Consider the following 27,323-nt stretch of genomic DNA (forward strand, 5'->3'; position numbering starts at 1 on the left):
TGGCCTTCGGAGCAAAACTCACCGATTCGCCTTGATTTTTCGATATTTAAGGCAAATTCTATCGTTTAAGGCTTTAAACAGGCAATTTATGTTAATTAGGGTGTTTTTCCTCTGACTCCTAACCCATGAGCTTCGATTGTGATAAAAAAAAAACAAAAAAAAAGATCGAAATAATTGTGGCCCGATCTGGGAATAGATATATCCATTGTGGCCTTTGTACTTGTTGGGGGAGGGGGGATCTTTCTTTGGTGCCTTCAAGTTGATTCCCGAGTGGAGCCCACCTGAATATTAACCATCTCTGCCACGTGGCAAACTTATATTATTAGTTAAATCGAAAAATAGCGAAAAATAAAAAGAAAAAAAGGAAAAATCCAAATTGAAAAAGATGACTCATCAGGTCGATCGCTCGGCGTACAGATATAGCAAAAACGCCGGCACCTACAATCGGCAGAGCAGCGCCGTGTTCAAATGGATTGCCATTGTTCCAGCCACCTCCGGCCCTCTTCTCTGGTCCTCCCCCGCAATCCTTTCTCTCTGCTCCCACAATCCCAGCTATCCTCCAACCTCAGTTTCTCGGCGAGTCCCGCTTCCCCTCCTCTCGCTCCATTTTGAGCTCGAAGTTTCCGTTTTTCAATACCCCTGTAATTCGTTATCTAACGCGAGCGTCCTTAATCTCTCTCTCTCTCTGCAGAGATTGAAGAAGCATAGAGACAAGGCTCGCCATCGCCTTGTGATTAGAAGTGCGTGCGAGCCTGGCGATAGTGGCTGCGTTAATGGGTTCCCTGTGACCCCAAATAAGCTCTTTATGCAAGAGGTAGGTATTCGGTAGCTGTTCTTATTTCATCCCCTTTGTTCAAATTCTTGTTCTTGAGCTGAGCCCTGAAGTTTCATTGGAGGGCAGACTGTTTCATTTAGCTCTTCTGTTCTGTGGGTGCTTCAGGCAATTGGAGCTGAATATGGGGAGGGCTTTGAGACATTCAGGGCAGATGGGCCCCTGAAGATTGATGTTGTGAGCTACGAGTTCGCGTCTCTTACTTGTGATTGTCCGGTTTGAGTATGAGCTTGATGTGTTGGTGCTCTGAGTGCATTGTCTTGTCTTTTTAATATGTTCTTGTTCTGCATTATTTCAATAGGACTTTCTGAACGATAGATTGCAAGAAGGGTTTCTTCAACGCATCCGTTATGCAATGAAACCGGACGAGGCTTATGGGCTTATATTCTCCTGGGACAATGTCGTCGTAAGCTCTTCATATTTTAATTATTTGTATAGTATGAAGTATAACGTCGTGACGGGTTTCAATTCCTTGTTGATGCGATTAGAAAATTAAGTGAAACCTTTCTTTTAAAATTTATTGATGTTTTGAAGCATGTTGTGTTTCAGATTCGTTGGCTTTTTCAGAGGCGGAACTTTGTTGCTAATAGTTCTTATGCTCCTTCCTCCTATAATTCACTCGTAATAGATAACATGTTACAGTTTGTGCATTAATATACTTCAGGCAGATAATAGGGCTTTAAAGTTGAACGCTTGGAAACAGCTTGCAGCTGAAGAAGGTATGTGTACATGGTCGGAACTCAAATAAACATAATGAATAGTCTCTTTTCGTTAAGCATGTATGAACAGTAAGATAGTTGGCTGTCAAAATTATCCATATTCGAGAACAGTATGGGTAATCTTTTCCAAGATCTTTTTTCATGGCCATTAGTAATTTGCTATAGTTAATCGGTTGTGCTTAATATTGCAAGGATTTCCTGCGTAATAAATTCTTTTGAAGTTATTGTCTCTGTATTATTCTGTACTGTGAAAATTAACCCTACAAAGTTTGGATGGGGACTAAGTCAAACAGGAAAATAGATTAGGATATAATTTATTTTTAATGCCGAGGGATACATGAGAATGCTATAATTTATCTGCTTTGCTCAAATGTCTTCACAGGAAAAGAGATCCCTGAAGATGTCAAAGTCCAAAGAGACGTGCTCTGTGCAGGTGCTGATCATGTTTTGCGTAAGGTTTGGAAATAATTATATCTTTGAGGTCTTGCATTGTTATTTGGAATATTCAGTTTTGCTTTTGAGGTGCAATTGCATGGTATATAGGAAGCTTGAAAACAGGAGCAAGAAAAAAGAAAAAGTCGATCTCTTGCTATAATAAGTGACTACTGCATATTAGTCTCAGTCCATCTCGTACTTAGTATTACTGTATTTCCTGACTTCCTACAACAAGTCTCCTGTGACTGTCCCATTTAGTTACACTGAGAATTAAGTAGAGCCTTTGCATGAAATACTCTCAGGTATTGCTGTGGGATGAAGCAGGGGAAGAAATGGACAGGTTAAAGGCAAGGCTTGCCCAGTTGTATTACGATAACCTTCTACAAGTTAGACCATACTTCCCTGATCTGATTGGAAACTTATTTTTTACTTTGATTTAGTCGAAGTGGTGCTCATTTTTTTCTCCATTCAGCTTACAAAACCCATAGAGGGACTGGAAGAATGGCTAGATGCTATGCGTACAGCTCGAATCCCTTGTGCTGTTGTATCTAGTCTTGATCGGAAAAACATGGTGGAAGCCCTAGAACGCATGAGGCTTAAAAAGTATTTTCAGGTTTGTAATTGATGTCCTTCCAGAATCAGCTGGTCTTTTCTGATTTAGCAACTCCTGACCATTTGCTGCTCAATTTGGTCTGGAAATTGAATTTATCCTTCAACAGTGTAGCCGGCAATAGGGTTTAACCTTTTCTGAAGTGTGTTCATTCCAGTAAATCTGTTGTGCTCTTGCCATATAACATGATTTAGTTTGGAATAGCAGGCAATAGTTACAGAGGAAGATGGCATGGAGTCTATGGCCCATAGATTTCTCTCTGCTGCCCTGAAGGTACTAAATATCTATTTAAAATCAATACAAGATGGTCATAGGGGAATAACGGAATAAATATGATAGATCATAACTCCATTTCATGCCTTTAAATGGGGTGTCAATGCAGTTGGATCGAAAGCCATCGAAATGTGTCGTGTTTGAGGACGACCCAAGAGGAGTAACAGCTGCACACAATTGCACAATGATGGCTGTGGCACTAATTGGAGCTCATCCGGCGTAGGTTTTCACTAAGATGTTCATTAGTTTCGGGCACGCAATATTATATTCTTGTTAGAGTGCTCAGTTGAGATACATCTGCAGGTACGATTTGGAGCAGGCTGATCTCACGGTTGCAAGTTTCCACGAGCTCTCGGTGATCAACCTCCGGAGGTTATTCGCCAACAAGGGCTCCACGTTTATGGACCTTCAGAAGCAGATCACTGAGAAAGCTCCCCCGAAACGAAAGCTTACTATCGATACGATTTTTTGATTCTTTCATAGAACTCATACCTTTTCTGCCTGCTCTTGCTGTAAATTAAGACGACTCATCCTCCCATTATTTTTCTCTACTTACAAGAGTGTTGTTCTGTTGTTGTTCCAGTGTCATCTGTTCACTATCTCTAGATAAGAGCTGGAGCCACCTCGATAACCAATAATCTTCGTTAGCAAATGCCAAGAACATTTCAGGGTCTAATCGTGCATATTTGATATTTTACTGGGCAATGGTGGAGATCGGAAGACCGAAAGCTCAAGTAGATATGTTACCTAAGGTGTGAGTGAGAGAGACTGAGTATAATGGAAGGTATATTAAGTTAGTGAGCTGCGTGCTGGTTCAGTTTATAATGTAATGATCAAGGGAAGCGGCCTCAGTGATGAAGGGTCTGCGTTCGGCTCAATTGCCGGAAGAGCTTGGTTCAATCTTGAGCACAGCTGAATCGAGCTCGAGTAATTTAGTCTGAATCAATTCAAATCAAATTTGAAAACTCTAAACCTTAATTTTTTGTCGGTCTGAATTCTGAAATCCGAAAGTATAATTGGGTCGTGATTAATTAAATTCAGTACAATTTCATTGCACTCCGTTTCCAGCGCGATAACATGGTAAGCTGACGTGGCAGAGGATAGGGGCCCACTGGAATTCCCGGAGATCAGGGTTGTGGATATGCCCTTATCTTATCATCTTCTCCCATTATTATCATTGCTCAAAAACCCGAAACTCATTTGTTTTTTCTTTACCGGGAAAAACCGTTTCGCGGTCAAACATGGCTTGCATCTCCTCCTCCACCTCCATTTCTTCTTTCTCCGCTCTACCGGCGAGTCGGTCGAGATCCGCCGCCGTCTTCTCGTCGAGCTCCAGACCTCGGCAGAGAATCCACTGCACTCTCGGAGGTACACACCTTACATCTTCTTCCGCTTCATTTTCTGGCATTTTCTGGTTGTAATGCCCTGGCACAGACTCGATTTGTGCCGCAGCTAGGGTTGAAACTGTCGAATTTCCCAAATCTTTGAACTGCGAGTTCATTCGCGCGCTGATAGTTTCGGAAGTTTGGCTGAGGAATGAAGATGACTTTGGCGCCAAGTTGTCGGAGCTGTAGTTAGGGTTGAAACGATAAGACTGTCATATTTGGTCCGAAAGCGATGCGAGTCAATTTGATGCGTCTCTACGTTCTGTAATTTGTGTTGGAGAGTTGAGTTGACTTTGGCATGAGCTCGTTTCCAATTTGATAACGTACGAGGTGATTTGACGCTCCAACACCTTCTGAGCATTATGTTGAGGACTGGAAATTACTTTTGCAAGGAACTCGTTAACATAATGGCAAGGGTTGGAATGATTTGAATTTTTCCAGTTTGGTAAACGTAACCCAATTGTACCAGTAGACTTTCGGGTCGGGAAATCATCGTTGGTGAAAGCGTGGGTAGCTGATCTTCTGTTTAAGACAGCTAGTCTCAAAACCCTATCTTTATGTTTCTAAGCATGTGCTCTGCTACTTAAATCCTCAGACCCCCGTTCAGCTTTATTTGATCTGGTAGGACTTCCTTAGGAATGTCTGTAGCGCCTTGGGTTAGGTGCATTACAGGAATCTTGATCCACTCCAGGGCTTCCTCCTGTGGTATCGTGCTGTTTTGGAGTTCCAGAGTGGTCCCCGATATGTGATGGTATTGAACTTATTTTTGATGGTCTAAGACGGCTCAGGATTTTAGGGTGAACCACTCCCAGATTTCTAGGATGGTTAATGATTTCTGGGGCATCCCAATTTTCTTGTCACTTTTAAAAGGTTTCGGACATTTCAGTCAGTCAAACTTATTCTGCATAGCCTAGGGGATTCTGGTCCTTTCTGAATGTATCAGATGATTCCAGCAATGCTAGGGTGTGGCATTGGGTATAAATGGATTTATATGGGTTGGAGCACCTTGGATGTCTACAGTTGCATTGCTGTCTTTGAGGTTGTTATGTTCTCACTTCTGAGTCCCCTTATATTCCAGTGCAGTAAATGTTCTAAATGTTCAGAGCACTTTGACAATCACTTGTACTGAGTGCAAACACTCCTCATTTATAAATGCAATAGTATCCACTGGATGAATTCTGGGATTCCTGATATGTTTCTCTACTATTTGAGAGGCCATCAAATTGTTATTTTCGAAGTGACATTTCCTAGATCTGACTCATTTAACCACAAGGCCGATCTCTCCATCATCTGCAACTTTGTTTGCGCTTGTATAAGAAGGATTTATGTACATTAAAGATCGTTTGTGAGGCAAATCATTGATCAATTATGTCCTGTAGTCTCCTGGTTCTTGTTTATTTTGGTGCATAAACTGATTGTCTCTTTCACAAAAATCTTTTAGGGACTGTAGCAGAACCAAAAACTACTGAGCCACTTTTGCTTACTGCTGTCCGCGGCGAAGATGTGGAGAGACCCCCAGTTTGGCTCATGAGGCAAGCTGGAAGGTACATGAAGGCAGGTCTATTCTTATTTCTCTATTTTCAACTGATTCTTGTGTCCTTATGCTGCATTATAACCCTTTGTGGAACTTTTGGTTCTTCCATTTTTTACGAAATTGACGACAGAATCAGTTATTGGGATAGAGGTTGGGCATGGACATTTGATGTCATCGTCACCTAGTAAAATTTTCCCACAGTAACAGTTGTCATCATAGTCACAGGCATAGCATCTTTTCTGTTGATTACTCATTCAAATTCACTAAATTTAGGATGAGGGATGTTATTGTTCCTTTTGCTGCATTTACAGGGCATGAGCTCTATCTAGTTGATGTGCTGGGTTTACCACTCAAAGATGGCTGGCTACATACTCTTTTGTCCTTTCTAAAATTTTACTGTGCTCATAGTAATTTATATCTTCAAATATGGTGGCTGCTTTTTTTCCTTCACTTCACCTTATGCAGTTCCCACTTTAGAATTAGGTGATTATGGGGATAGCAATGTCATGTTTTGGGTCTTGTATTTCTCATCTTCTCTTTTTCTTTTCTTCCTCTTAGTGGGTGTCAATTATCAATAGATTTCCTTGCAGTAGCTGTTACTTGTCTTTTTGTGATAAAAATAGGTGCTAGCTATATGGTTTATTACCTCGGTTTCCTTATTTTAAGTCTTGCTTCTTGTGTTAAAATTCCTTATTACAGAGTTATCAAATCATCTGCGAGAAGTATCCCTCCTTTCGTGAAAGATCAGAGAATGTTGATCTTGTTGTAGAAATATCTCTCCAGCCATGGAATGTCTTCAAGCCTGATGGGGTAAATAGCTAGCCTCATTTCACCTAACGAATTAAATGTATGCTTATCTCTTATAGCATCATTCAAATTAGCAGCCTTGTTATTATAAGTATCTGTTGCAATCTTGTCATTCACCTATGTGCTTTCCTCAAATTTTTTTTTTTTTCGCCTTTTCATTTGCCAGGTAATTTTATTCTCAGACATTCTCACCCCACTTTCTGGGATGAATATACCTTTCGACATTGTGAAGGGCAAGGGTCCCATCATATTCAACCCTATACAGACGGCTTCTGATGTTGATCAAGTGAGAGAATTCATTCCTGAAGCTTCTGTTCCATATGTCGGGGAAGCTTTGAACATCTTGAGAAAAGAGGTATCTCATTGTCTAAGTAGAGACCAGTAGCTCTTCATTTTCATATTTTCAGTTATATCATAAATCTCTGTAGTTGATCTAAACTTACAGATATAAACCTCTATAGTTGATCTAACTTACAGATTCCACTATCTTATATTTTCGTTGTTGTGTTCGACCTCATAACCCTTTGCTTGGGAGTTGAACATCACACAGCTTTGCTTTTCTGGACTGGTATCTGTCCTTAGTACTCCAGTCTGAACTAAGTATGCCGGTGAATGAGAGTTGCATGGAGCCAAGGATAATGTCTATAGGCTGATGTGTAATTGACATATTTCCTTGATCTAGACACTGCAAGCAAAAATAAAAAAAGTAGTTTTGAAAAATGTTGAAGGAAAAGCAATTTGTTTTATGAGGATGCATTGTACAGAACCTGACCTGCTATCGCAGACAAAGAACTATAAGCATTATATAACAGATGGACCATCTTGCAGGTCGATACTAAAGCAGCAGTATTGGGTTTCGTTGGAGCTCCTTTCACTCTAGCATCCTACGTGGTAGAAGGTGGTTCATCGAAGAACTTCACAAAGATAAAGAGACTGGCCTTCTCCCAACCCAAGGTAGTTTCATAACTTTTCAATAGATAGTTTGGGGGTAGTAGCACAGCCTATGGTACAGAACTGGATGCAAGCTGTTATGTTCATAGCTTAGAACTTGATTAATTACCATCGGTTCGATGGTACAATTTTCAGTTGATTACTATCTCTATAATTTATTGGGAAGAGAGCGAGACGATTATAGTATCTTATACATACTATAACCAATAGTGCTCCATGGAGCTGAATGCTAGCAGGTAGAGAAATTGAGGAGGAATGAAATGAGAATTTGGATGAGTGCTGAAATCAATGAATACAGGATGAAGTTGGCAGTATATAGTTGCTCTCATGGGGATAGTATGGAGAAACTCTTGCACATAGTTTTGGTATTTGAAAGGCTTAACTAAGTTATGTGCTTGACTTAACAGATGGATTGAGTTATATATGTGAAATGGAATTTGATTAAATATCCCATCAGGAACATGATTTAGCTGAAGCTAAACTCAAAGAGTGGTGCAAAAGGAGTTGACTGATGTGAAAGGTTTCAATTTGGTAAACCATGGCTAAAATCAAATGTTTACTTGCATTTTCTGGGAGCTTAGGAGTCTTCTTGATTGCCCTCTTGTATTTTCCTTTTCCTCAGCTGTTGAAACATTTAGGAAGGCGGTGAATAAACTTTTCCAGAATATTCGCATTTTTCTATTTGAATATTAGATGCTTAACAGCTTGCTCTGTTTAGTCTTATGCACCTCCAAATGAATTGCTTGACACCAGGTTCTCCATGCGTTACTTGATAAGTTCGCTACGTCCATGGCTAAGTATGTCAAGTACCAAGCTGATAATGGAGCCCAGGTCGTTCAGATCTTCGATTCATGGGCCACAGAGTTAAGCCCTGAGGACTTTGAGGAGTTCAGTCTTCCTTACTTGAGGAGGATCGTGGACTCTGTGAAGCAGACACACCCGAATCTCCCTCTAATCTTATATGCCAGTGGTTCAGGAGGCTTGCTTGAGAGGCTAGCCTTGACGGGTGTGGACGTGGTGAGCTTGGACTGGACAGTCGATATGGCTGAAGGGAGAAGACGACTGGGTGCTGATGTGGCCGTGCAGGGTAACGTGGACCCGGGCGTCCTCTTCGGTTCGAAAGAGTTCATCACCAACCGCATACATGGCACCGTCAGGAAAGCTGGGAAAGGCAAACATATTTTGAACCTTGGTCATGGTATCAAGGTTGGTACACCAGAGGAGAATGTTGCTCATTTTTTCGAAGTTGCCAAAGCGATTCGATACTAGGAGATGTTCCCTTAGATTCCTTCTCATTTTTTGTCCCCTTTAATGGGGGATTGTGTTACTTAGCTTAGAATCATATGAAAGCCTTTCCATATTTTGCGTTTGAATCTTGCTCCTGCTAAAACTCATGGGGAGCAATTCCCTGGCAAAATAAATGGCATTGATGCCAATGAGCCTTTCCAATAGGGATGCTTATTGGTCCATTGTGGATCCAATAGTTAGACCTAGGAGGGCCCAACAAAAAGTCCATATGAGGTCCAAAGAAGCCAGAGAAACCCACTACATGCTTGGGTGAGATCCAGCCCAGGCCCAAACACACCCAATACGAAGCCCTACTTCAGCTCTAGTCCAGGGAGGCCCTGTATGAAGCCTACATCAGACCCAATTGTTTCCAGTAGAGGCCTAGTATAGGCTTAGACAATACAGATTGTCTCTGGCGGGCTCATCACAAGCCCAATCTTCTCTACCTACTGATCGTTGTCTGAGCAAAACCTATCATTACATCAGCTCGCTTAGGTCCATTACTTTACATCTACAGAGCGTTACATGAATTGAAGATCGATTTTGTGGGCTATACAAAATTATTATTATATAATGATGATGGAGTTATAACTGCAAATATGAATTTTGGACATACATTACATAGACCCCCAACCCTAAGAATGAAACAAACGATTTGGTGGGAACTGGGAGATGCTGAAAGATGCAGAACATGACGTTCGTTCGTGAAAATATTAACATGATAGAGGCGACATATGAGGGTCCCTGATCTTCTATGTTGTCACGTGAACCTCTCGAGTCTGAGCCTCTCCAGTTCCTTAACCATTTGCCAATTCTCCAACGAGAGCGAGGTTTCACCGTAGCTTAGCGACATGAGGCGGCCCATAGTTAGCAGCCTGCAAGCAGAAGCATTGCAAATAGAGCAGTCATGATGCAAGTTACATCGAGCAGTCATTGGTAAATAATAACTACGATAACATAGAAGACCATCAGATTGTTATCTCACCTGCTAAACTCTTGGCTGCCCAAGCTTCTATTTGATTGCCTTGCTGCGACCAGATCATTTTCCACCACCTGGTAAGTATGAGCGCATGGTAATTTAAGATTAAACAAGATTATGCCAATTAACCGAGGAAAAGGTGCACTCAAAATATATGTCGGTCTAGTATACGAAGCATCCACAACGAATTTCATAGCCACTCCAGAAGCTTTAATGATCAAAGAACAAGCAAACATCAGGAAAGGCCCAAGTTTGCAAATTACTTGTTGATGACACTGTCTGATTAGTTGCAAAGTTCAGAGTGCAAAGAAACCAAATCAAACCCATACACCTTTTTGTTTTTTTGTTTTTTTTGGTTCTGCTGAAAGCACAAGATCGAAGCTATTATTCTACTCAAAAAGCAAAGAGTAGTCCATTACCTACAGATCGTGAACATTTTGTTGGTGACAAATTTTTTATTGTTGAAGCATGATAGTGTTCGTACTGGGAACAGACAAGTCACATACCCACGTACTGATGCATGAAGAAAGCGGCAAAAAAGCTTTAACTGCCTTTGAATGCTAAGACATACCTTCTGCATTTCTGGGTCGATAGAATGTGGCAATGCTCTGAGAGAGGCTAAATACCACCTCCAAGCTTCCAGTGCTTCTTTAGGAACAGCTTGGTTGCTGGCTACCGAGGACGGTCGGAATGGTACTACTGTATCAGCCGGTAAAATGTTTGACTTTCCCTCAGAAAGTATAAGCATCTGAATATCAGCTGCCACCTCCATTTTGTAATACTTAAAATCATATACGACCTGAAACCAAAATGGTTCAGGTGACAGGTTATACTCTTTCAACAAAAAAGCCTACATAACTTTTTATCTTACCGAACATAAGGCAGAATAAACTAATATGAAATAAGGAAGGTGATTCAAACAACCACCTTTTGCAATTCGATTAAATCCTTCAAAACTCTCGCATTGTCAATGCCAACAGAATTTAGGGTTCCAACATTCAGTTGTGTCTCATCAATAATTAAGTGTGAGTTATCAGGCACTTGCATGACTCCGGTTATTAATCTGAAAGGAATAATACCCGTCATCAGGATAGGTGAATATAATTCTTGGAATTCAATAGATAATTGATACTGTCATGCTGTTAATTTGCTCGTAGTACTAATAGTTATGGACCTGTTTGTTTCATAATCTTTTCTTGGGGCAAGAGAAGCTGCATTGAGATTCTCCACCGTTAGGGGTATACTTTGTGTGAATGGCAGTAGGTCCTTAATAGCAAGGCTTAATTGGCTAACAAATATAGATGCACTTTCTTTGCTGAAACAGGTGAGATTAAGTGAAAACTTCCCCACAGCCAAGGAATCCACTCGAGCATGCACCTGCCAAGGCAATTCCACTCTTGTAACTGATCATTTTGAAGAAAGGAAATAGGCAAATAAAGCTGGAGATTGAATATACAACCTAACCGTGAATGAAAGATGGGGGAGACTAGGATGACTGCAAAATCGACATATCATGAATCCAAGTAGGCAAACAAGTAGAAGAAAAACAGTTTACCTTTGACAGGAGATGCAACAACAAGAAATGAGCAGCTAATCCATCATTTCCAAGAACACTTGAAAGATGGCCTAGCAAACCTTCCCTCGCATTTTTCACTAGATCGGGTGTCAGCTGCGAAGTGATAGACAAATTAAGTTGAAGATATAAAGAAAAAATTTTAAATTAAAACTAACAGCAAAGGGTTAATAAACGAAATCTGCACAGATCCTGAAAAGTGAAGACAGATCAAAAACAGTTGCAGTTGTCAGGAAATCACCTCCATCGAAGGGGAACTGTGAAGAAAATCCTGAATTGCAAGTTTCCTGTGAACTAGACAATGAAGACGTGGCACCTGAATTAAAAGAAAAGCACGATTAATAGCTTTTCCTTCTTATTCCCCCAAACTATGGATAGATATGATGAGCAGCACTAAATTACGTAGATTTCCATGATAATAAGACTAGAAATAGGATGACCTTAGCATAACAGGATATCTAATGCAGATGACCAACCTATAGTAACATAATTGGGATATTCAGGGTAAATGCATAAAACAAATTTATGGCATGGTGCATAAAAGGCAACTACTAGACAAATGATGAAGGGGACAGCACAAATTATTAGAGAATGTGAGCACAAGTGTCATTACCTTGTTTGTAGGAAATTGAGCTGAGGCATCTTCACAAAAGTCATCAGCCAGTTCATCCTTTTCAGCCATGTTCACTTGATGGTCATAATCAAAAGTGAACACACCAATGAACTCAAAAACATCATTCAATTTCAGGTCGGAGTCGGAAGAATCATATATCTGCGAAAAAAGGAACTTTGAGTTAAGAATTTTAAGTCATTATAATTTTTGTTTAGTAAAACTACTGCGATAAAATTTCAAGAAAATTAAATCTGACCAAGTAGTTACCTTTACAAGACAAGATAGATTCTGGTTTTCTGCTTTCGAATCTTTGCAAGGGATAAAACAACAGCTCTCAGTCACAGAACCCTGGGATGGTGAGAGGTGGGAAGGCTGCCCTGACTCCCTCTATCATCATTGAGGAAAAGATTTAAAATTAAAAATGTCAAATAACAATCCAGTAAAAATGTTTAATAACAATAACAATTTTTGCAAAATGCAAATTTTTAAGTTTCCAATGCTTTTCATTTTGAGTGTTAAAAAAAAATTGTTGGGATATCAGTACAGATGAAAATATTCAAAATCCTGCAAACATCATAAACCGATCGGAGATTAGTAAATTAAAACCAAATAGGATAAAAAAATATTGGAGTACAATAAGAATTAAAGAGTAAATCCCAGTGGAATAGACGGTTTGTTGAGCGGGTGAAATGGAGAAACTATTGGAAAATATGGGTGGGAAGGTCAAGTAATAATATTAAACTTTGATCCCAAGGCTATCCTTTTTTAAGTAGAACTAGGACTTTTCTGAAAACTGGGATCCTGTGTATTCTAATTGTTCCAAGTTGCAAAGTGTCCAAGTTAAAGGACAATATTCTGAGGAAAATAATTCTTTTAATCATTACCAAAATTGATTTAACATTGCTCCTTTCAGTAATTTTCATTTTAAAAATTATCATTGGAAACCCCTCTTTGAATTGTGAAAACGAACAGGTCTGCAACATGCTGCAAAAGCATTCCTTTATTTGTAAAACAAATAAACCTGCCAAGCTTTTAAAATTATGTTCAACCCAACACAGATACATAGTTCTTTAAACCATAATAGACAAATTAACAGGCTAACTCGTGATATTGATGACAGCAATACAGATACAAACGAAGAGCAATCCTCAATATTCCTATCATGTTAACAGCAAATTTTTGCTTTTATAGATTCTAGAGGTCATTTACCATCTTTTTGGCACCAGGTGAACCTCCTGCACCAGTTTCTGGAATCTGCCATATAAAAGTGCATTAGATTGATACTCATGGTCTACTAACTAAAGTCAAAAGAGGAACAATATAAGAAGAGCTTAGAACTTTATGAGATGGCAAGGCCACTTATTTGTGAGAGAGAGAGAGAGAGAGAGAGAGAGAGAGATGACATGACTGCAATTTCATGGACTCAATCCAGAGTCCTCGAAAACAATTTCACAGAAAATGCTAGAGCTACGGCATTCCACTCATTGTTATTATACAATCTGCAATGTAGAAACAGATAAGAGTTAGCCAAAAGGCCGACTTTACCTGCATATCCATTTCATCATCAGCTTCATCTTCCATTCTCCTCCGCTTCTCTCCATGTTGGAGAGTCCAATCCATGCACCGTGTAATAGCAACATCAGAGAGATCATCAGCCCAAGCATTCCGTCCTGGGACCTGAGAAGAAGGACCATAATCAGTCGAGTGCACTTAGTCGCATAGATAGCAGACAAATGTAGATAGCCCAGTCTAATAATCAGATACGGTGAACAATTCTTAAAATTTGAAACCAAAGGTAACTAAGAGTCTAGACTTCTTTCTGGTGGTTTGTAGTAAAAGGAACTTACTGGAACACAATAGAACAATCGGCGTTCCCAAATCCGCATATCAGGTGAAGTACCCACTGGATATTGAAAGGCATCTGTATACTTATTTGTTCTCCATACAGCGCCATCCTTCGCATATAATCCAAAGACGATATTAGTACCTTCTATGACATCTTTTTTATATATCAAAATAACCAGGGATTAGTATACGTACCTTATAGGCACCGGCATAGAATTCATTTCCCAACATGTCCTGTATCATTCCCCGGAACCGTACAAGCGTATTGGGTTGAAGATATCTGATGGTTTTCGCATTAAGGACAGGGACCTACATTCAATCAAAATTATGTGAACAATAGCATCTCAAAGAGCTCTAATCAGTCAAAGGACCAGTAGCACGCAGTCATAATCATACTGATTCTATAGTTCAGGCCTGAGCACATTCGAACTCAAATTTACATTTACAACAAGAACAGTCGACCGACTGCGCCTGTTAGGAGCATGCATTTAAGCAAACGACTAACGCGTACGGCACGGATACAGTGAGATCATCTAGAGCTTATGCTAGTGAGATCACCTGAGAGAGAGCGCCCTGATCGAAGAGGAACTCGCGGAAGAGGTCGACGGCGCCCCAGTCCTTGCCATCGAACGAGGTCGGATCAGATCCTGATGCCACCGCCTTCTCGAAAGTCAGCCGAACGGCTCCGAGTGGGTTCGCCAAGCAGTCGTATGGCGGTCCGACCATATTCGATCCCCTGACACTCTCGTCTCCCACCCTCTCCCCCGCTCGCTCGGTCGTCGCTCGGCTCGTCTCTCTCTCTCTCTCTCTCTCCCCCTCTCCCGCGCTCTCTCTGTGAGAGAGGCTCTGTGACCGGTTGAAATGATAAATACTCGCGAGCGATCTTTCCCGCCAAATGAGGGAACGGTTTCCCGCCACTTTCGGCTGCGGTTGCCCTAACGTGATGGGCTCAACTGTCCGCGCCCATGGGCCCTTTATTGGACTTACAAGGAATGGGCTCGCAAAAAGCCCAATCTTTTCTTGCAAACCTTTTTTTTTTTGGGTCTGTGAAAATGTATTTTCTTTTCATTTTAATTTCCAGTCTTTTATTTTATTTATTTCTACAGTGCAATTTAAGAAACTCATTTTAATTGTATTATTTTAAAAATCTTTCCTTAATTTTATTGCAGAGCTTGGGCAGCCTATCGGCTCGAGACGATGTGGAACCTTTGCCTTGAGGCCCTCTCTTCCCGAGTTGCTCGGGCAAACTCTACGCTCGATTCATTTCGCGAAGTATATCCGGATTGTAAGGAGATGAAGAGAGGAAGAGGGAAAACAGTGCATTACGATATAAGTCAAGTGGGAATGCTTTGTTTTATATTAAACAACATACACCATACCAACCTCAAGAAGAGAGACTGGAGGTACCTTGAGTGCCACATCAGGGCCTCTACAATTCCTCCTGAGGAAATTATACCCAAAGTTAATGGCTACCCTCTTGATTATGGACGAGCCTTGTTTCGCCCTAACGTGGGAGTGCCCTATTATGAATGCGATCCCCGACTGTCGAGCCGCCAGCAGGTCCGCCACCTCTTCCCGCCATCTCACTTGTGCCTCAGTCACTTCACCCACTTCAGAGGAATCACTAGGAACTGCGAACCTCACCTTTTTCTCCAATCCACGGATCGGTTCCATCTCAGTGACTTCTGTCAGACTTTCCACGCTAGAGAACTCGATCGACACACTTTCCGGGTCCAGGCTCCCATCCATCTCGTAAGTGGGCCCGATCACCGCCAACCTGCATTCACTGGAGGACCGGTTGGAATGGTGTGACCTATCATCACCATATGCACGGTCAATGTCATTGCTATTAACACTCCCTTGCCCTTTATGCCAGTCGTAGTGTATGAATTCTGCCAGCCTGTCGACAAGCTCAGACTCGAAAGAATCTACATCTTGATGAACATCTCGGTAGCCATACCGGACAATGCACCGATAAGACCGGTGCTCTGCAGGTCCCACACGGCCCACGAGGTATCTCTCTGCATGGGGTACATGAGGGACCGGTACTGACTTCAAGCAGACAAATACGAGGATCTGATGGAAAGCAGGGAGATTGGTCACAAACCGAGAGAAGTTAGCGGGTATCCCAGAGATTAGGTCTGTGAAAACCACCCCGATCCCAGGGACTCGAGCAATCCCGAGAGTTGGGCCCAAGGCTAACAGCCACTCGAGTGAGACCTTGTTGTGGAGGTCGAACTCATACTTCTTGATGGTGGCATAGTGCCAAACAAACATGACTGTCATAAGGAAGAGGGCCAGGAGGATAGGGAGCCACGCCCCTTCGGTAAATTTGGTGAGAGATGCTGAGAAGTAGAGCAGCTCGATCGACCCAAAGAAAAGTAGGAAAAGAAAGGCTAAGATTGGAGGTTTGTTCCAACAAAGGACGATAACCAAGGAAGTGAGGCACGTGGTTACTAGCATCACTGCCATTACCGCCAGTCCTGCAAGTAAGAGTTGAAATTTGAATAATTTCTTCAAGATAATGCTCATGAAATATAAAAAGTGTCTGATCTCGAGTCAACAAAAGATGTTAGGATTCAGACACAAATACTTTTTAGTCATGCTTGATATCTCGTTCATTCCATGTTACAGATTTAATTATATATCAGGAAATTTTGCAAAGTTCTTTTAACTTCAAGGAAAATCCTCCAATACGATACTCTACTATCATTTCAAAGAAGATATAGAAATAAATCTTTACCTGAGGCATTTCCTATGCGTTTTGTATCTCTAAAGCCGATTGTTACGGCAACGCAAAGAATCATGAGAATCCAGTTGATCTCTGGGATATAGATCTGTCCATGTATCTTATCAGAGGTATGAATGACTTTTACTCTAGGAAAGCACCCAAGGGACTGGCTCTGGTTTATAATGGAGAATGTCCCGCTTATGATTGCTTGGCTTCCAACAACGGAAGCAAGAATTGCTACCACGAGAACAGGCCACCTAACACTCTCTGTAGCAAAAGATGCAATTCCTCAGTATAGTGTAAAAGCTATTTACTTCAGATAGAACTGAGCAGAGCGCATACTGAGAAGAAAATAACCATACGCGGAACTGAGATGTAGAAATCAATCTCATGAATGATTTGGTGGTGTTTAGATAGGTATGCAGCTTGACCCATATATGCCAATATGAGAGCAGGATAAACTAGGAAGGTGAAAGCAATCTGCAGTCGAACATATAGAAGTGTTTAGGTCCGGTGGCAAAGTTGGACGTGTACCTCTTTATGGGCACACCAAATAGTTCCCAGCATAGAAGAAGAAAAGCTTCTTGACAAGTACCTGAATTGCAGCATATGAGAAATGCCCGAGATCAGCAAACATAGCCTCGGCACCTGCACGATAGCACAAGAGCTTATTGGTGAGACCAATGAAAGCTATTTAAAAGTCCACAAATCAGTTTGCTCATTATAACAATTTTGTCACGGACTCCAGATTTTGGTTAATATCTTATAGAGGTTACCTGTTATGCACAGCAAGATTCCTCCTAAGGACATCCATCCGCCAATCCTCGTCTTTCTCAGAAACTTGAACATGTAGTAGGGAGAAAGTGCCTTGTAGACATAGGGATTCCAATGCAATATGTTGTACAAGCCGACGGCACTAATGCAAAGCAGCCAAATTAAGACGATCGGTGCAAAGAGGAACCCAACCCTATGTGTTCCCCAGTGCTGGAGAGCAAACAGGCATACAAGTATGAAGCAAGTAATTGGAACCACCGCATCTGCAGCAAGGGAAAATATTGTTCATTTCCACCTAAGCAATCTGCTAATAACCTTTTCTTCATCTTAATATAGATGACCAAATGGCATAAATAAAACGTTTATATCTTTTTTTTTAACATCTAATCAATTTTCTACTTCAGATTCCATATCTTAAATTAGTGTTTGGAATATTATTTTTTCAGCTTTACATCAGAAAGAAAGATCTAAAATTATTGTGGCAGGAAGTTGATTTGTCTTGCTTAATTGTAATTGATAATCATGTTTCTTCTGACAGGAGAAGGGTAGAGAAAATTAGACACCTCAAGAGAAACAGGACATGGGTCTTTCACCAGCAAGTAGGGCAATTTGATTGGTCCCCACACACAATGGGTCATGTAATTTCCTTCATTATCTAGGACAGACCAACAATTCGGACCCCCTGTATTGAATTATCAGTTTCAGGAACAGGAACAGAGGGACCTTAGTCCATTGCTTTATACACGTGTGAGGCTAATTAAGGAGCTAATTTCTGGTCCATGAACAGTAAACAAGTCGATGGAACCACATAAAACTGGCTTTTTAATTCTCAAAAGGGGAAAAAAAAATTGGCTTTCTCATGAAGTCCATGTCAGTGGCCCCGCCACATATATTATATCAACAGTTCTGCTACAATGAACTTTTCAAATGAATCGAGACAGCGGCAGGATGGAGACTTCTTTTTCCTATGTAGAGCCCTCAAATGATGTGACCGAATTTAAGATGATGATTCCATAGAAACTTACACTGATGATGGTCCTTCGACATGGATAACTCGAGACCCGATACGGCTGAGAAAACTGGAGAAAGAAAGCGGATAATTCTTGGTTAAGAAAATTAGGAGAATCTACGCCAAATTTAGAAATGCAACTTCTGGGCATTCAATGAGTTACCGGAAATAGCAGGAGTGAGAAGTCCATCTCCAATCACCATACAAGTTCCAAGAAGGACCAAGACGAGCAAAGCTGTATGCAAGGGCTTGTGCTTCTCCAGCAACATCTTTATCTTGGGGCTGTTTTTGCTCTCAGGATGGTGCTCTAGCTTATATGTAGAGAGAGCTTCATCAGCAGCTTGTCGGTTTGGGAGAAGGCTCACTTTAGCATGCCTGCATATTAGTGAATACAAAGCAAAAGTCCCTCCTGCAAAAGCCAACGATAGGAAAGGTTATATTTTTCAATCTATTCTTTTGCTATAAAGATCAATGGCTTCTTAATAAGAATTTATAACCATTGCGAGACTTCTCAGGCCTTACCCTCTCCATTGTCATCAGCTCGAAGGACTATGAACACATACTTGAACAGGGGAAGGAGAGTGAGAGTCCAGAAGACAAAGGAGAGAACGCCGTAGATTTCTTCGTTTGTTTCGGAATGCTGAATGTCTTCTGCGAATGTGCTCTTGTAGACATAAAGAGGCGAAATGCTTAGGTCCCCATAAACCACACCGAGGCTTTGATAAGCTAAGAGCAACAGAGTCTTGCAATCCTGCAATTTCATACAGCAAATGATGTGCAACGAATTCAGATCTCACATAAGATCACGAGGTGAGATCCGTGCCAGTTATCTGGAAAATGATGTCAGTTAACGATGACTAACCTTGGGCGATTTCCAGCACTTGCCATAATTGAGATCCATTCTAGTCGCATATGTTGATCTCCGATCTGTGTTAAGGATTGAATCTTTTAGCAGCAGATCCGCTATGAATGAAACAGTAGAGTTATTGGTGTTGCACTTAAGACAAATGAGATTTACTTATGGGAGAGCAGGACTTACCATGCAATATCTTCGACACGCAAATTAATGCAAAAAGCAGGTCACACTCAATCCACTTATAAAGAAACCCACATGATCTCCATACCTTTTAGAACCCTCCTAAATTCCTAATTCCTCTATTCGAATATGAAGTAAAGGCCTTTCTAGAGCTTATGAAGAGAGAAGAAAGAGAGGAGAAAAGGATAATGCAACTCAGCAACACAGCAGCATGGGACCCCACTATTAAATGTAGCAGGCCCTTCATTTAATTTCCTTAGAATACATTATTTCTATAATTAAGCTCTATGTTCCTTTAATTTTCTACCTACCGCTGAAAAGACAGGATAATGAAATCTCACTATTGATGGATGACTTTGGCTGATCAAGAAGCCACGAGATAGAGTAGATCCATCAACAAAATTGGCCCAATGAAGGACAGAGATGAGTAGAAAGACAGCAAATTTGGCAAGATTCAGTTTCGACAGCACTCGCAGGCATCTCCATCCAATCGCAAAACTTAAATATTCACAAGGAGAACATAGGCATAAAAGGACACGATCATGTGACTGAACACATTTAACGTTCACAAGGCGCCAACAATCAATCCCGCCAATTAGTGCCCGCAAATAATGCTAACTTCAAGGGATATTACATCACACCCACTTGGCTAGACATCCTTTTTTGTTTTCGTTCTCGCTGTGCTTATACACAGCAAACCCATGTTCAAGTTGCGGACTTGATCACTGAAATCTCACCAACCAAGACAAGCTTCCAAGTTCCATGACCCTTTTACTCAGCCTAAGCTTAGGATACAAGAGACTGACAAAAAGGCCATGAGATCAAGTGAGCAAAATCAGCAGATAATGACACCATGACAGCAAGAGAGCCAAAATGCAAGGGATTCTCACAAACCCATCACCGGCAGAAACACAAACGAGCGGATCTGAGAGCTTACCCGGGTAACTTTTCAGCTCAGGGAAGGAAGGAGAGAGCATACCTTGGCCATCCAATGCGGGTTTTAAGAGCTCGTGTGTAGCACCAGAACCTTTCGTGCTCCCCTTGCCAGTGCCGAAACCGAGCTGCTCTTTCCGAGACCCCACATTGTCGTTTTCTCGAATCAGCTAATCACCAATCTCTCACAGCAATCGTTATCCACCGCAGAAAAAGGTCGCGAGCTCCGAGACATTGACTGCTCCCATGTGATGGATCGACACCCCATCCGATAGTGATACTGATGGACTCCAACCTCGAACCACGGAGCGACACGGAGGACCACAGATCTTTATGGGTAGATTTTTAGACGATGGGAACCTAAGAAAAAGACAGACAGGACATCGAGAGGATCGAGGTGAGAGGGCTGCAAGAACCCGACAATGGCGGATAAGTAAGTGAGCGAGTGCGTGAGGGAGTGAATCAGCAATCATTCGAGTCGAACAATCGTCAAAATCACATTGAAAGCGGGATTTTTTTTTATTCATTTAGCATTGTTTTTCTTTTTAATTTGAATGACGGCTGTGAGAAAAAATATTCAATAGATATTCAATGAAAAAATATTTAATTTTAATTTATGAATTCATTGCAGAATTAATTTTTGTACTTTTAAATATTTTTATTGAAGTGCTCATAATTGTCATAAATGAATAATATACACTCAATATTTGCTCACAGGTGGTGTTGCTTCCATCTTGGCTCTAATTCTGTGTACAATCTTAAACGTTGCTATCATAATAATATATGAATCCTTTGGAATATACAAGTCGTCTGGACTCCCGAGTGCGCCGAAGCAGATCCACTATCGACCATGACTTCTGGTTCAATTATGGTTGCACGTACATATGTGATAACACACGGGCGTAGCAAACACAATTCCCTGGTGATTTAAATAGTTTTCTGATTATCGGTTAGTTATATGTTATTGATTCATATGACATTACCTGAGGTATTTTCGGTCCCCAGTATATTATTTTGACCCAAAACACAAATCTGATAAAACACGTGGTAGGAAAGAAAGCAATAACTATTCTTTGCAAGTAATTCTGTCGTTTCGGGTGAGCCGTCACCGTCACCGTCACCACATCTTTTCTTATAGTATTGGAATATCATGCACACACATAGTGGGGCGGGCGGATGCTTTAGCAGCCATGTAGGACTCTTTTGATCAAGCAATATGCCTTTTCCACATCCATTAATTATTGTGTGTGGGAATTTTTTTAAGCAGGATTCTGATTCGACTTGTCATGATTCGGTCACTACGTAAAGTATGAAATTCACCTACTATATCGATATCGACCACATCAAAAGTTGAAGTCAAGATCACTTCTTTGAGGTCATCTTATAATGGGTCGTCGAGTTACGATTCGGACTAGTATCCGAACTAAATTGACAGGTCACTGTAGGTCTTGACACATGCTATCGGCAATTTTCAATGAGCAAATATTGGGTGAGTATTACTCATTCATTGGAATACGTAACACCCAATTAAGATACCTGAAAGTCGAAAATTAGCCCCACAATGAGCTTACAGATTTTCACTTTCAAACATTTTGATTAGTTTTTACTCATTTAAAATGAATAAGTAATACTAATTCAGTATTTAGTCATTTCTAAGGTGGAGAAGCTGCTTACATACAGCAAAGACAAATTGTCCCGCTTTGGTGGAAATGCTCGGTTTGGGCCTGGATGAGGCCCAATTCTCTGGCCTTCTGCCTCCCTTTTTGTTGGGCCTTTGTACAAATAAGCGAGGATATAATCCAAGCCCAATTATAGCCGGCTTATTTTTAATTTATTCACAATAAATACTCTCTTCCACTCTCTCGCTCTACAAGTATAAACTTGACTTTTTATTCATCAAAAAAGTATAAACCTGATTTCAAATATTAACTAGCCATTTCATTGGCATATTGCACGGATTTTTATTCATGCAAAAATTTAATATATTTACTAGCAGAGTCTTTAACAAAATTAATTAGTTTAAAATTGGAAATTAACTTTTATAATCGTATTCATAAAAGAAAATTTGATAATCGTCAAAATAATGATGAATAGTATATGTTAAATTCATTGTACTAAATGTGCTTTATTAAATATCTATTTACATAAAAACTACATTATTCACTTAAAAAGCATTAAATATATATACATTTTATAAATAAGATTAGTAAAATCAAACGATGAAAAATATGTTAATTAAAATTAAGGTAATTAACCAAAACCTTTTAATTTCTTAAGAAATTAAATTTTTAATATCGAAATTTTAGATAATATTTGGATTTTATTAATTTTACATCTCTTATGCAATAATAAATTACTCATGGAATTTAAATGTTGCAACTTTAAATAAATTTAATAAAAATTAAACTAAAGTTATTCCATTCATTTTGTGAACTTTTAAATAAATAAAATCTTATAACATCATTTTTTATTTCTAATTATATTTAATATTAACATAAGATTTGCAATAGCATTTGAATATTCCAAACATCCTTCCAACTTCAACTATGCAAGTAACTACACGTGTAAAAAAAAATTACAAAAATATTGCAATATATTTTTTACACTGGATTCTCCATTCATTTTATGAACTTTTAAATAAGTAAATTCTCATAAATCATTTTTTATTTCTAATTGTATTTAATATTGCTAGTTCCACGGGGCGCAACGGAAGCGAAAAAGGAACAGAAATTCAAAATTTCCTACCCGTGAAACTAATTCCAAGACCTACTAGAAGAGTAAGAGTAAATAAAAGCGTACCTGGAATATTTAAAGTTGTCGACCGAGCGTCCCACGCGTGACGCCTCTACTGGTATCCACACCGACTTTGTCGACGAGTTTTCGAGATCGGCGGTGCTAGCGACCAACACTCGAAAGAAACACCCCGATGCGACACCCGAAATTTATTAGACTAATGGACCTTATTTGAGTTGAACAATTCAACTCAAATTATATATATATATATATACTTATATGCACACACATGCATACACTACGTGTATATATATATATATATTAGCAAATATATATGCAGCACACATATATATATATGTCTCTGCTGATATCTATATATATGCACATTGCCCCCCTTTTTATAAGCAATATGGGGGGGACAATTCAAGTCCCTGGCCGATGTGGGACTAACCCAAATTGGGTTTCCACATTACATGTGTCCATACACATGTCTATTCACGTAAAAGCCATGTGTCACCATATTGATCGTGCATCAATTAGGTCCATTTAATCTAATAAATCGAGTCTAATTAATCAATAAATTTAATCTCATTAAATATCCGATTAATCGGTCGCACCATAAATCATCTAATCTCTATTAGACGATTTTATTTGTTTCAAGATATCTCTTCAATTTAGTCGTAGTGTGTGACCATGTAGGTTCCCAATTACGTTGACAGTAATATCAAAATCTCTATTTCAATATTACAAACAGTGAGTGGCATCTAGCAATGCATCACTGTTACTCAAGTAATCGGAAAGTCAATTTCTCGACGAACCTTGTGACCTCCGTTACCGTGTAATATAATCCCTTTGTCCTCTATATCTCTATTGAGCCCAAGGCATGGTCGATGACATCCTTGTATGGCTCAATATCTCTTTTTCTTGGTTTACCGGGTAAGTCTATAAGAACAAATGAGCTCGATATCATTATATCGACTCATTTGGGTATGCATACACTTTTAGACTTAACCACCAAGTGGCCGTGAGATATCGCTCCCGTTTCGTAGGAGGGACAAATCCTATCTTGATCACTCACATTCATCTCCATACTCTGTGGTATACCCAATAACTGTCTTTATAACCATCCTGTTACAGTGGCGTTTGACAGTATCAAAGTATATGACATTACATGTAGGAATCTATGGTGACCTCAAGTCAAATGACCATTACACTATAGTCACTTTGAGATATGCTAATGACAGTCACGTAACAACCCATGTAGCAATCTCATGGCGGATCAGTCCTATACACATTACTCTTAATGTATACATGTGGTGTGATTTGATATCTCCATATCCATGACCTATGAGATTTGATCATCAATCAACACTTACACTAATCTAACCGTATTATCGTTGTCCTAATTAACGATAATACTTTGACTATGGACATTTAGGAATAATGTTCAGTAATTATAGGATCTCACAATCAAGTCACACTTGATGCCTATTGAACCTACTATTCCAAGGACATTATTGTGTAAAATCATATTTAGCGCAATCTACACAATAACAGATATGCCTCGTAATATAATGAAATACATGTCATATTACAGAACTGATGATAGATTGCATCTAGGGCATACACCAATTCCCAACAATCTCCCACTTGCACTAGAGCCAATCTGGCATCTGTCTAATGCCAATAGATCTAGTGTGAGCCTCGTGCTTGCGCTGCACAAGAGGCTTCGTAAGTGGATCTGCGAGATTCTCATCTGTTGGTATTCTGCATATCTTCACATCTCCTCTGTCAATAATCTCGCGAATGAGATGGAAGCGCCTGAGTATATGTTTGGATCGCTGGTGAGACCTGGGTTCCTTAGCTTGCGCAATGGCTCCATTGTTGTCACAATAGAGATCCACTGGGTCTGCGATGCTAGGAACCACAACAAGTTCTGTCACGAACTTCTTGATCCAAACGGCCTCTTTTGCAGCGTTAGAGGCAGCAATATACTCGGCCTCTGTGGTAGAATCGGCTACTGTCTCCTGTTTGGAACTCTTCCAACTCACAGCACCTCCATTCAGGCAAAACACATACCCTGACTGCGATCTACTGTCGTCCTTATCGGTCTGGAAGCTAGCATCGGTGTAACCTCTTACAACGAGCTCTTCTTCGCTTCCATATACCAAAAACATCTCCTTAGTCCTTCGTAAGTACTTAAGGATGTTCTTTACTGCAATCCAGTGTCTTTCACCTGGATCTGATTGGTATCGACTCGTCATACTCAAAGCATACGAGACATCTGATCGAGTGCATAACATAGCATACATGATAGATCCAATAGCTGACGCATATGGAATCCTATTCATTCTGTCCCTCTCCTCTCGAGTAGAAGGACTCTGAGCCTTCGAAAGGCTTATGCCATGTAACATAGGCAGCGACCCTTTCTTAGAATCCTGCATGCTAAAGCGCCGAAGCACTTTATCTATGTATGCACTCTGACTTAGGCCAAGCAGTCTCTTGGATCTGTCTCTATAGATCCTAATACCTAGCACGTAGGTAGCTTCGCCTAAGTCCTTCATAGAGAAACACCTTCCCAACCAAGTCTTCACAGACTGTAGGGAAGGAATGTCATTCCCAATCAGAAGTATGTCGTCTACATACAACACCAGGAAGATTACTACGCTCCCACTAACCTTCTTGTAAACACAGGGTTCATCTTCATTCTTGATGAAACCAAACTCTTTGATTGCATCATCAAAACGAAGATTCCAGCTCCTAGAAGCTTGCTTCAGTCCATAAATAGACCGTTGTAGCTTACAAACCTTTCCGGCACAATGTGGATCGACAAAACCCTCAGGTTGTGTCATAAACACATCCTCGAGGAGCTTCCCGTTCAGGAAAGCAGTTTTGACATCCATTTGCCAGATCTCATAATCATAATAAGCTGCAATTGCAAGCAAGATCCTGATGGATTTAAGCATAGCTACCGGGGAAAAGGTTTCGTCATAGTCAACACCATGAACTTGTCTGAAACCTTTTGCCACAAGTCGGCCCTTAAAGGTAATCACATTACCGTCCATGTCAATCTTCTTCTTGAAGACCCACTTACACCCAATGGGTTTTGCCCCTTCAGGTGGATCAACCAAAGTCCATACTTGGTTAGTGTACATGGACTCCATCTCAGATCTCATGGCCACCAGCCATTTCTCAGAGTCATAGCCTATTACGGCTTCCGCATAGGTTGTAGGCTCATCATTATCTATGAGCAATACGTCATTATCTTGAGTCACGAGAAATCCATATCTCTCGGGCTCATGACGTATCCTACCAGACCTACGAGGCTCCTGTGTCACTTGTGCAGAAGATTGTGCCACAACAACTTGTGGTACTTGTTCTGCAACATCGCCCGTCGATTGGTCAATGTCATTTTGTGGTAGAACTTCCCCAAGTTCTAATTTCCTCCCACTAGTTCCTTTGAAGAGAAACTCTTTCTCAAGGAATACCGCAGTTCGAGCGACAAACACTTTGCCATCGATGGGATTATAGAAATAGTATCCTCGAGTTTCCTTAGGATACCCCACAAAGTAACATTTGTCCGATTTAGGGCCAAGCTTATCCGAAGACAATCTCTTCACATAAGCTTCGCAACCCCATATTTTTAGAAAAGACATCTTGGGACGCTTCCCATACCACATCTCATATGGTGTCCTTTCAACTGATTTCGACGGAGCATTGTTTAATATGAGAGCAGCTGTCTGTAGAGCATATCCCCAGAAGGAGTCAGGTAAGTTTGCATGACTCATCAAAGATCGAACCATATCTAATAAAGTTCGATTCCTCCTCTCAGCTACACCATTCCATTGTCGTGTTCCAGGTGGAGTCAGTTGAGATAAAATCCCACACTGTTTAAGATAGTCAGCGAACTCATAGCTCAAATATTCACCTCCTCGATCTGATCGAAGAACTTTAATGCTCTTACCCAACTGATTCTCCACTTCATTCTTAAATTCTTTGAACTTTTCAAAGGATTCAGATTTGTGTTTCATCAAAAACACATATCCAAATCTACTGAAATCATCAGTAAATGTAATGAAGTAGAGATACCCACCTCTAGCAAGCTTGTTCACTGGTCCACATACATCGGTATGTATGAGAGCCAAAAGATCACTAGCTCGCTCACCTTTTCCAGTAAAAGGGGCCTTAGTCATTTTCCCCATTAAGCAAGGTTCGCATGTCTCGATCGATTCTAAATCAAACGAGTCCAGTAATCCATCCTTAT

The 27,323-nt window shown here is 40.4% G+C and overlaps 4 protein-coding genes across 10 annotated transcripts; 2 read left to right on the plus strand and 2 right to left on the minus strand.

Moving 5' to 3' along the window:
- Positions 1-404: 404 nt before the first annotated feature.
- LOC116195613 (5-amino-6-(5-phospho-D-ribitylamino)uracil phosphatase, chloroplastic) lies at positions 405-3,451 on the plus strand. Its single transcript, XM_031524897.1, has 11 exons — positions 405-576; positions 692-814; positions 941-1,009; positions 1,134-1,238; positions 1,497-1,551; positions 1,934-2,007; positions 2,289-2,372; positions 2,459-2,599; positions 2,804-2,869; positions 2,979-3,088; positions 3,173-3,451. Exons 1-11 carry the CDS (start codon positions 469-471, stop codon positions 3,339-3,341), a joined length of 1,104 nt encoding a protein of 367 aa, XP_031380757.1. The 5' UTR covers positions 405-468; the 3' UTR covers positions 3,342-3,451.
- A 602-nt stretch (positions 3,452-4,053) lies between these two features.
- On the plus strand, positions 4,054-8,995 carry LOC116195612 (uroporphyrinogen decarboxylase). Its single transcript, XM_031524896.1, has 6 exons — positions 4,054-4,237; positions 5,696-5,808; positions 6,488-6,598; positions 6,762-6,950; positions 7,424-7,549; positions 8,300-8,995. Exons 1-6 carry the CDS (start codon positions 4,111-4,113, stop codon positions 8,813-8,815), a joined length of 1,182 nt encoding a protein of 393 aa, XP_031380756.1. The 5' UTR covers positions 4,054-4,110; the 3' UTR covers positions 8,816-8,995.
- Positions 8,996-9,374: 379 nt separating this feature from the next.
- On the minus strand, positions 9,375-14,674 carry LOC116195611 (mini-chromosome maintenance complex-binding protein). Its single transcript, XM_031524895.1, has 14 exons — positions 14,402-14,674; positions 14,039-14,152; positions 13,846-13,953; positions 13,544-13,675; positions 13,208-13,252; positions 12,266-12,385; positions 11,999-12,157; positions 11,627-11,701; positions 11,368-11,481; positions 10,987-11,189; positions 10,740-10,875; positions 10,384-10,611; positions 9,819-9,886; positions 9,375-9,708 (listed from the first exon to the last, which is right to left on the minus strand). The coding sequence occupies exons 1-14, from the start codon at positions 14,567-14,569 to the stop codon at positions 9,594-9,596; spliced, it is 1,785 nt and encodes a 594-aa protein (XP_031380755.1). The 5' UTR covers positions 14,570-14,674; the 3' UTR covers positions 9,375-9,593.
- A 468-nt stretch (positions 14,675-15,142) lies between these two features.
- LOC116195987 (potassium transporter 2) lies at positions 15,143-20,800 on the minus strand. Of its 7 annotated transcripts, none has more exons than XM_031525473.1 (10): positions 20,373-20,800; positions 19,220-19,284; positions 18,880-19,108; positions 18,521-18,766; positions 18,374-18,427; positions 17,351-17,611; positions 17,170-17,222; positions 16,937-17,054; positions 16,587-16,841; positions 15,143-16,326 (listed from the first exon to the last, which is right to left on the minus strand). In XM_031525473.1, the coding sequence occupies exons 2-10, from the start codon at positions 19,256-19,258 to the stop codon at positions 15,203-15,205; spliced, it is 2,379 nt and encodes a 792-aa protein (XP_031381333.1). In that variant the 5' UTR covers positions 19,259-19,284; positions 20,373-20,800; the 3' UTR covers positions 15,143-15,202. The 7 variants fall into 7 exon arrangements, with proteins under 7 accessions (XP_031381333.1, XP_031381330.1, XP_031381329.1 ...); XM_031525470.1 differs by having other exon boundaries at positions 20,331-20,748; XM_031525469.1 differs by having other exon boundaries at positions 19,220-19,320; positions 20,331-20,748.
- Between the last annotated feature and the right edge of the window lie 6,523 nt (positions 20,801-27,323).

This window comes from Punica granatum, chromosome 2 (genome assembly GCF_007655135.1).
Source record: "Punica granatum isolate Tunisia-2019 chromosome 2, ASM765513v2, whole genome shotgun sequence".
NCBI lineage: Eukaryota > Viridiplantae > Streptophyta > Magnoliopsida > Myrtales > Lythraceae > Punica > Punica granatum.

Bases quoted from the DNA above. Each gene is read 5' to 3' on its own strand.
- LOC116195611 (XM_031524895.1), bottom strand. From the start codon at position 14,569: ATGGTCGGACCGCCATACGACTGCTTGGCGAACCCACTCGGAGCCGTT. The intron at 11,702-11,998 runs GTAATGACACTT...CTTTTAATTCAG, and splicing joins CTCAATTTCCTACAAACAAG to GTGCCACGTCTTCATTGTCT. The intron at 9,887-10,383 runs GTATGTCTTAGC...CATACTTACCAG, and splicing joins TCGACCCAGAAATGCAGAAG to GTGGTGGAAAATGATCTGGT.
- LOC116195613 (XM_031524897.1), top strand. From the start codon at position 469: ATGGATTGCCATTGTTCCAGCCACCTCCGGCCCTCTTCTCTGGTCCTC. The intron at 577-691 runs GCGAGTCCCGCT...CTCTCTCTGCAG, and splicing joins CCTCCAACCTCAGTTTCTCG to AGATTGAAGAAGCATAGAGA. The intron at 2,373-2,458 runs GTTAGACCATAC...TTCTCCATTCAG, and splicing joins ATTACGATAACCTTCTACAA to CTTACAAAACCCATAGAGGG.
- LOC116195987 (XM_031525469.1), bottom strand. From the start codon at position 20,370: ATGCTCTCTCCTTCCTTCCCTGAGCTGAAAAGTTACCCGG. The intron at 19,109-19,219 runs GTTAGTCATCGT...ATGAAATTGCAG, and splicing joins AGTGCTGGAAATCGCCCAAG to GATTGCAAGACTCTGTTGCT. The intron at 17,055-17,169 runs GTACTTGTCAAG...GTTCGACTGCAG, and splicing joins TCTCATATGCTGCAATTCAG to ATTGCTTTCACCTTCCTAGT.
- LOC116195612 (XM_031524896.1), top strand. From the start codon at position 4,111: ATGGCTTGCATCTCCTCCTCCACCTCCATTTCTTCTTTCTCCGCTCTA. The intron at 4,238-5,695 runs GTACACACCTTA...AAAATCTTTTAG, and splicing joins AATCCACTGCACTCTCGGAG to GGACTGTAGCAGAACCAAAA. The intron at 7,550-8,299 runs GTAGTTTCATAA...GCTTGACACCAG, and splicing joins TGGCCTTCTCCCAACCCAAG to GTTCTCCATGCGTTACTTGA.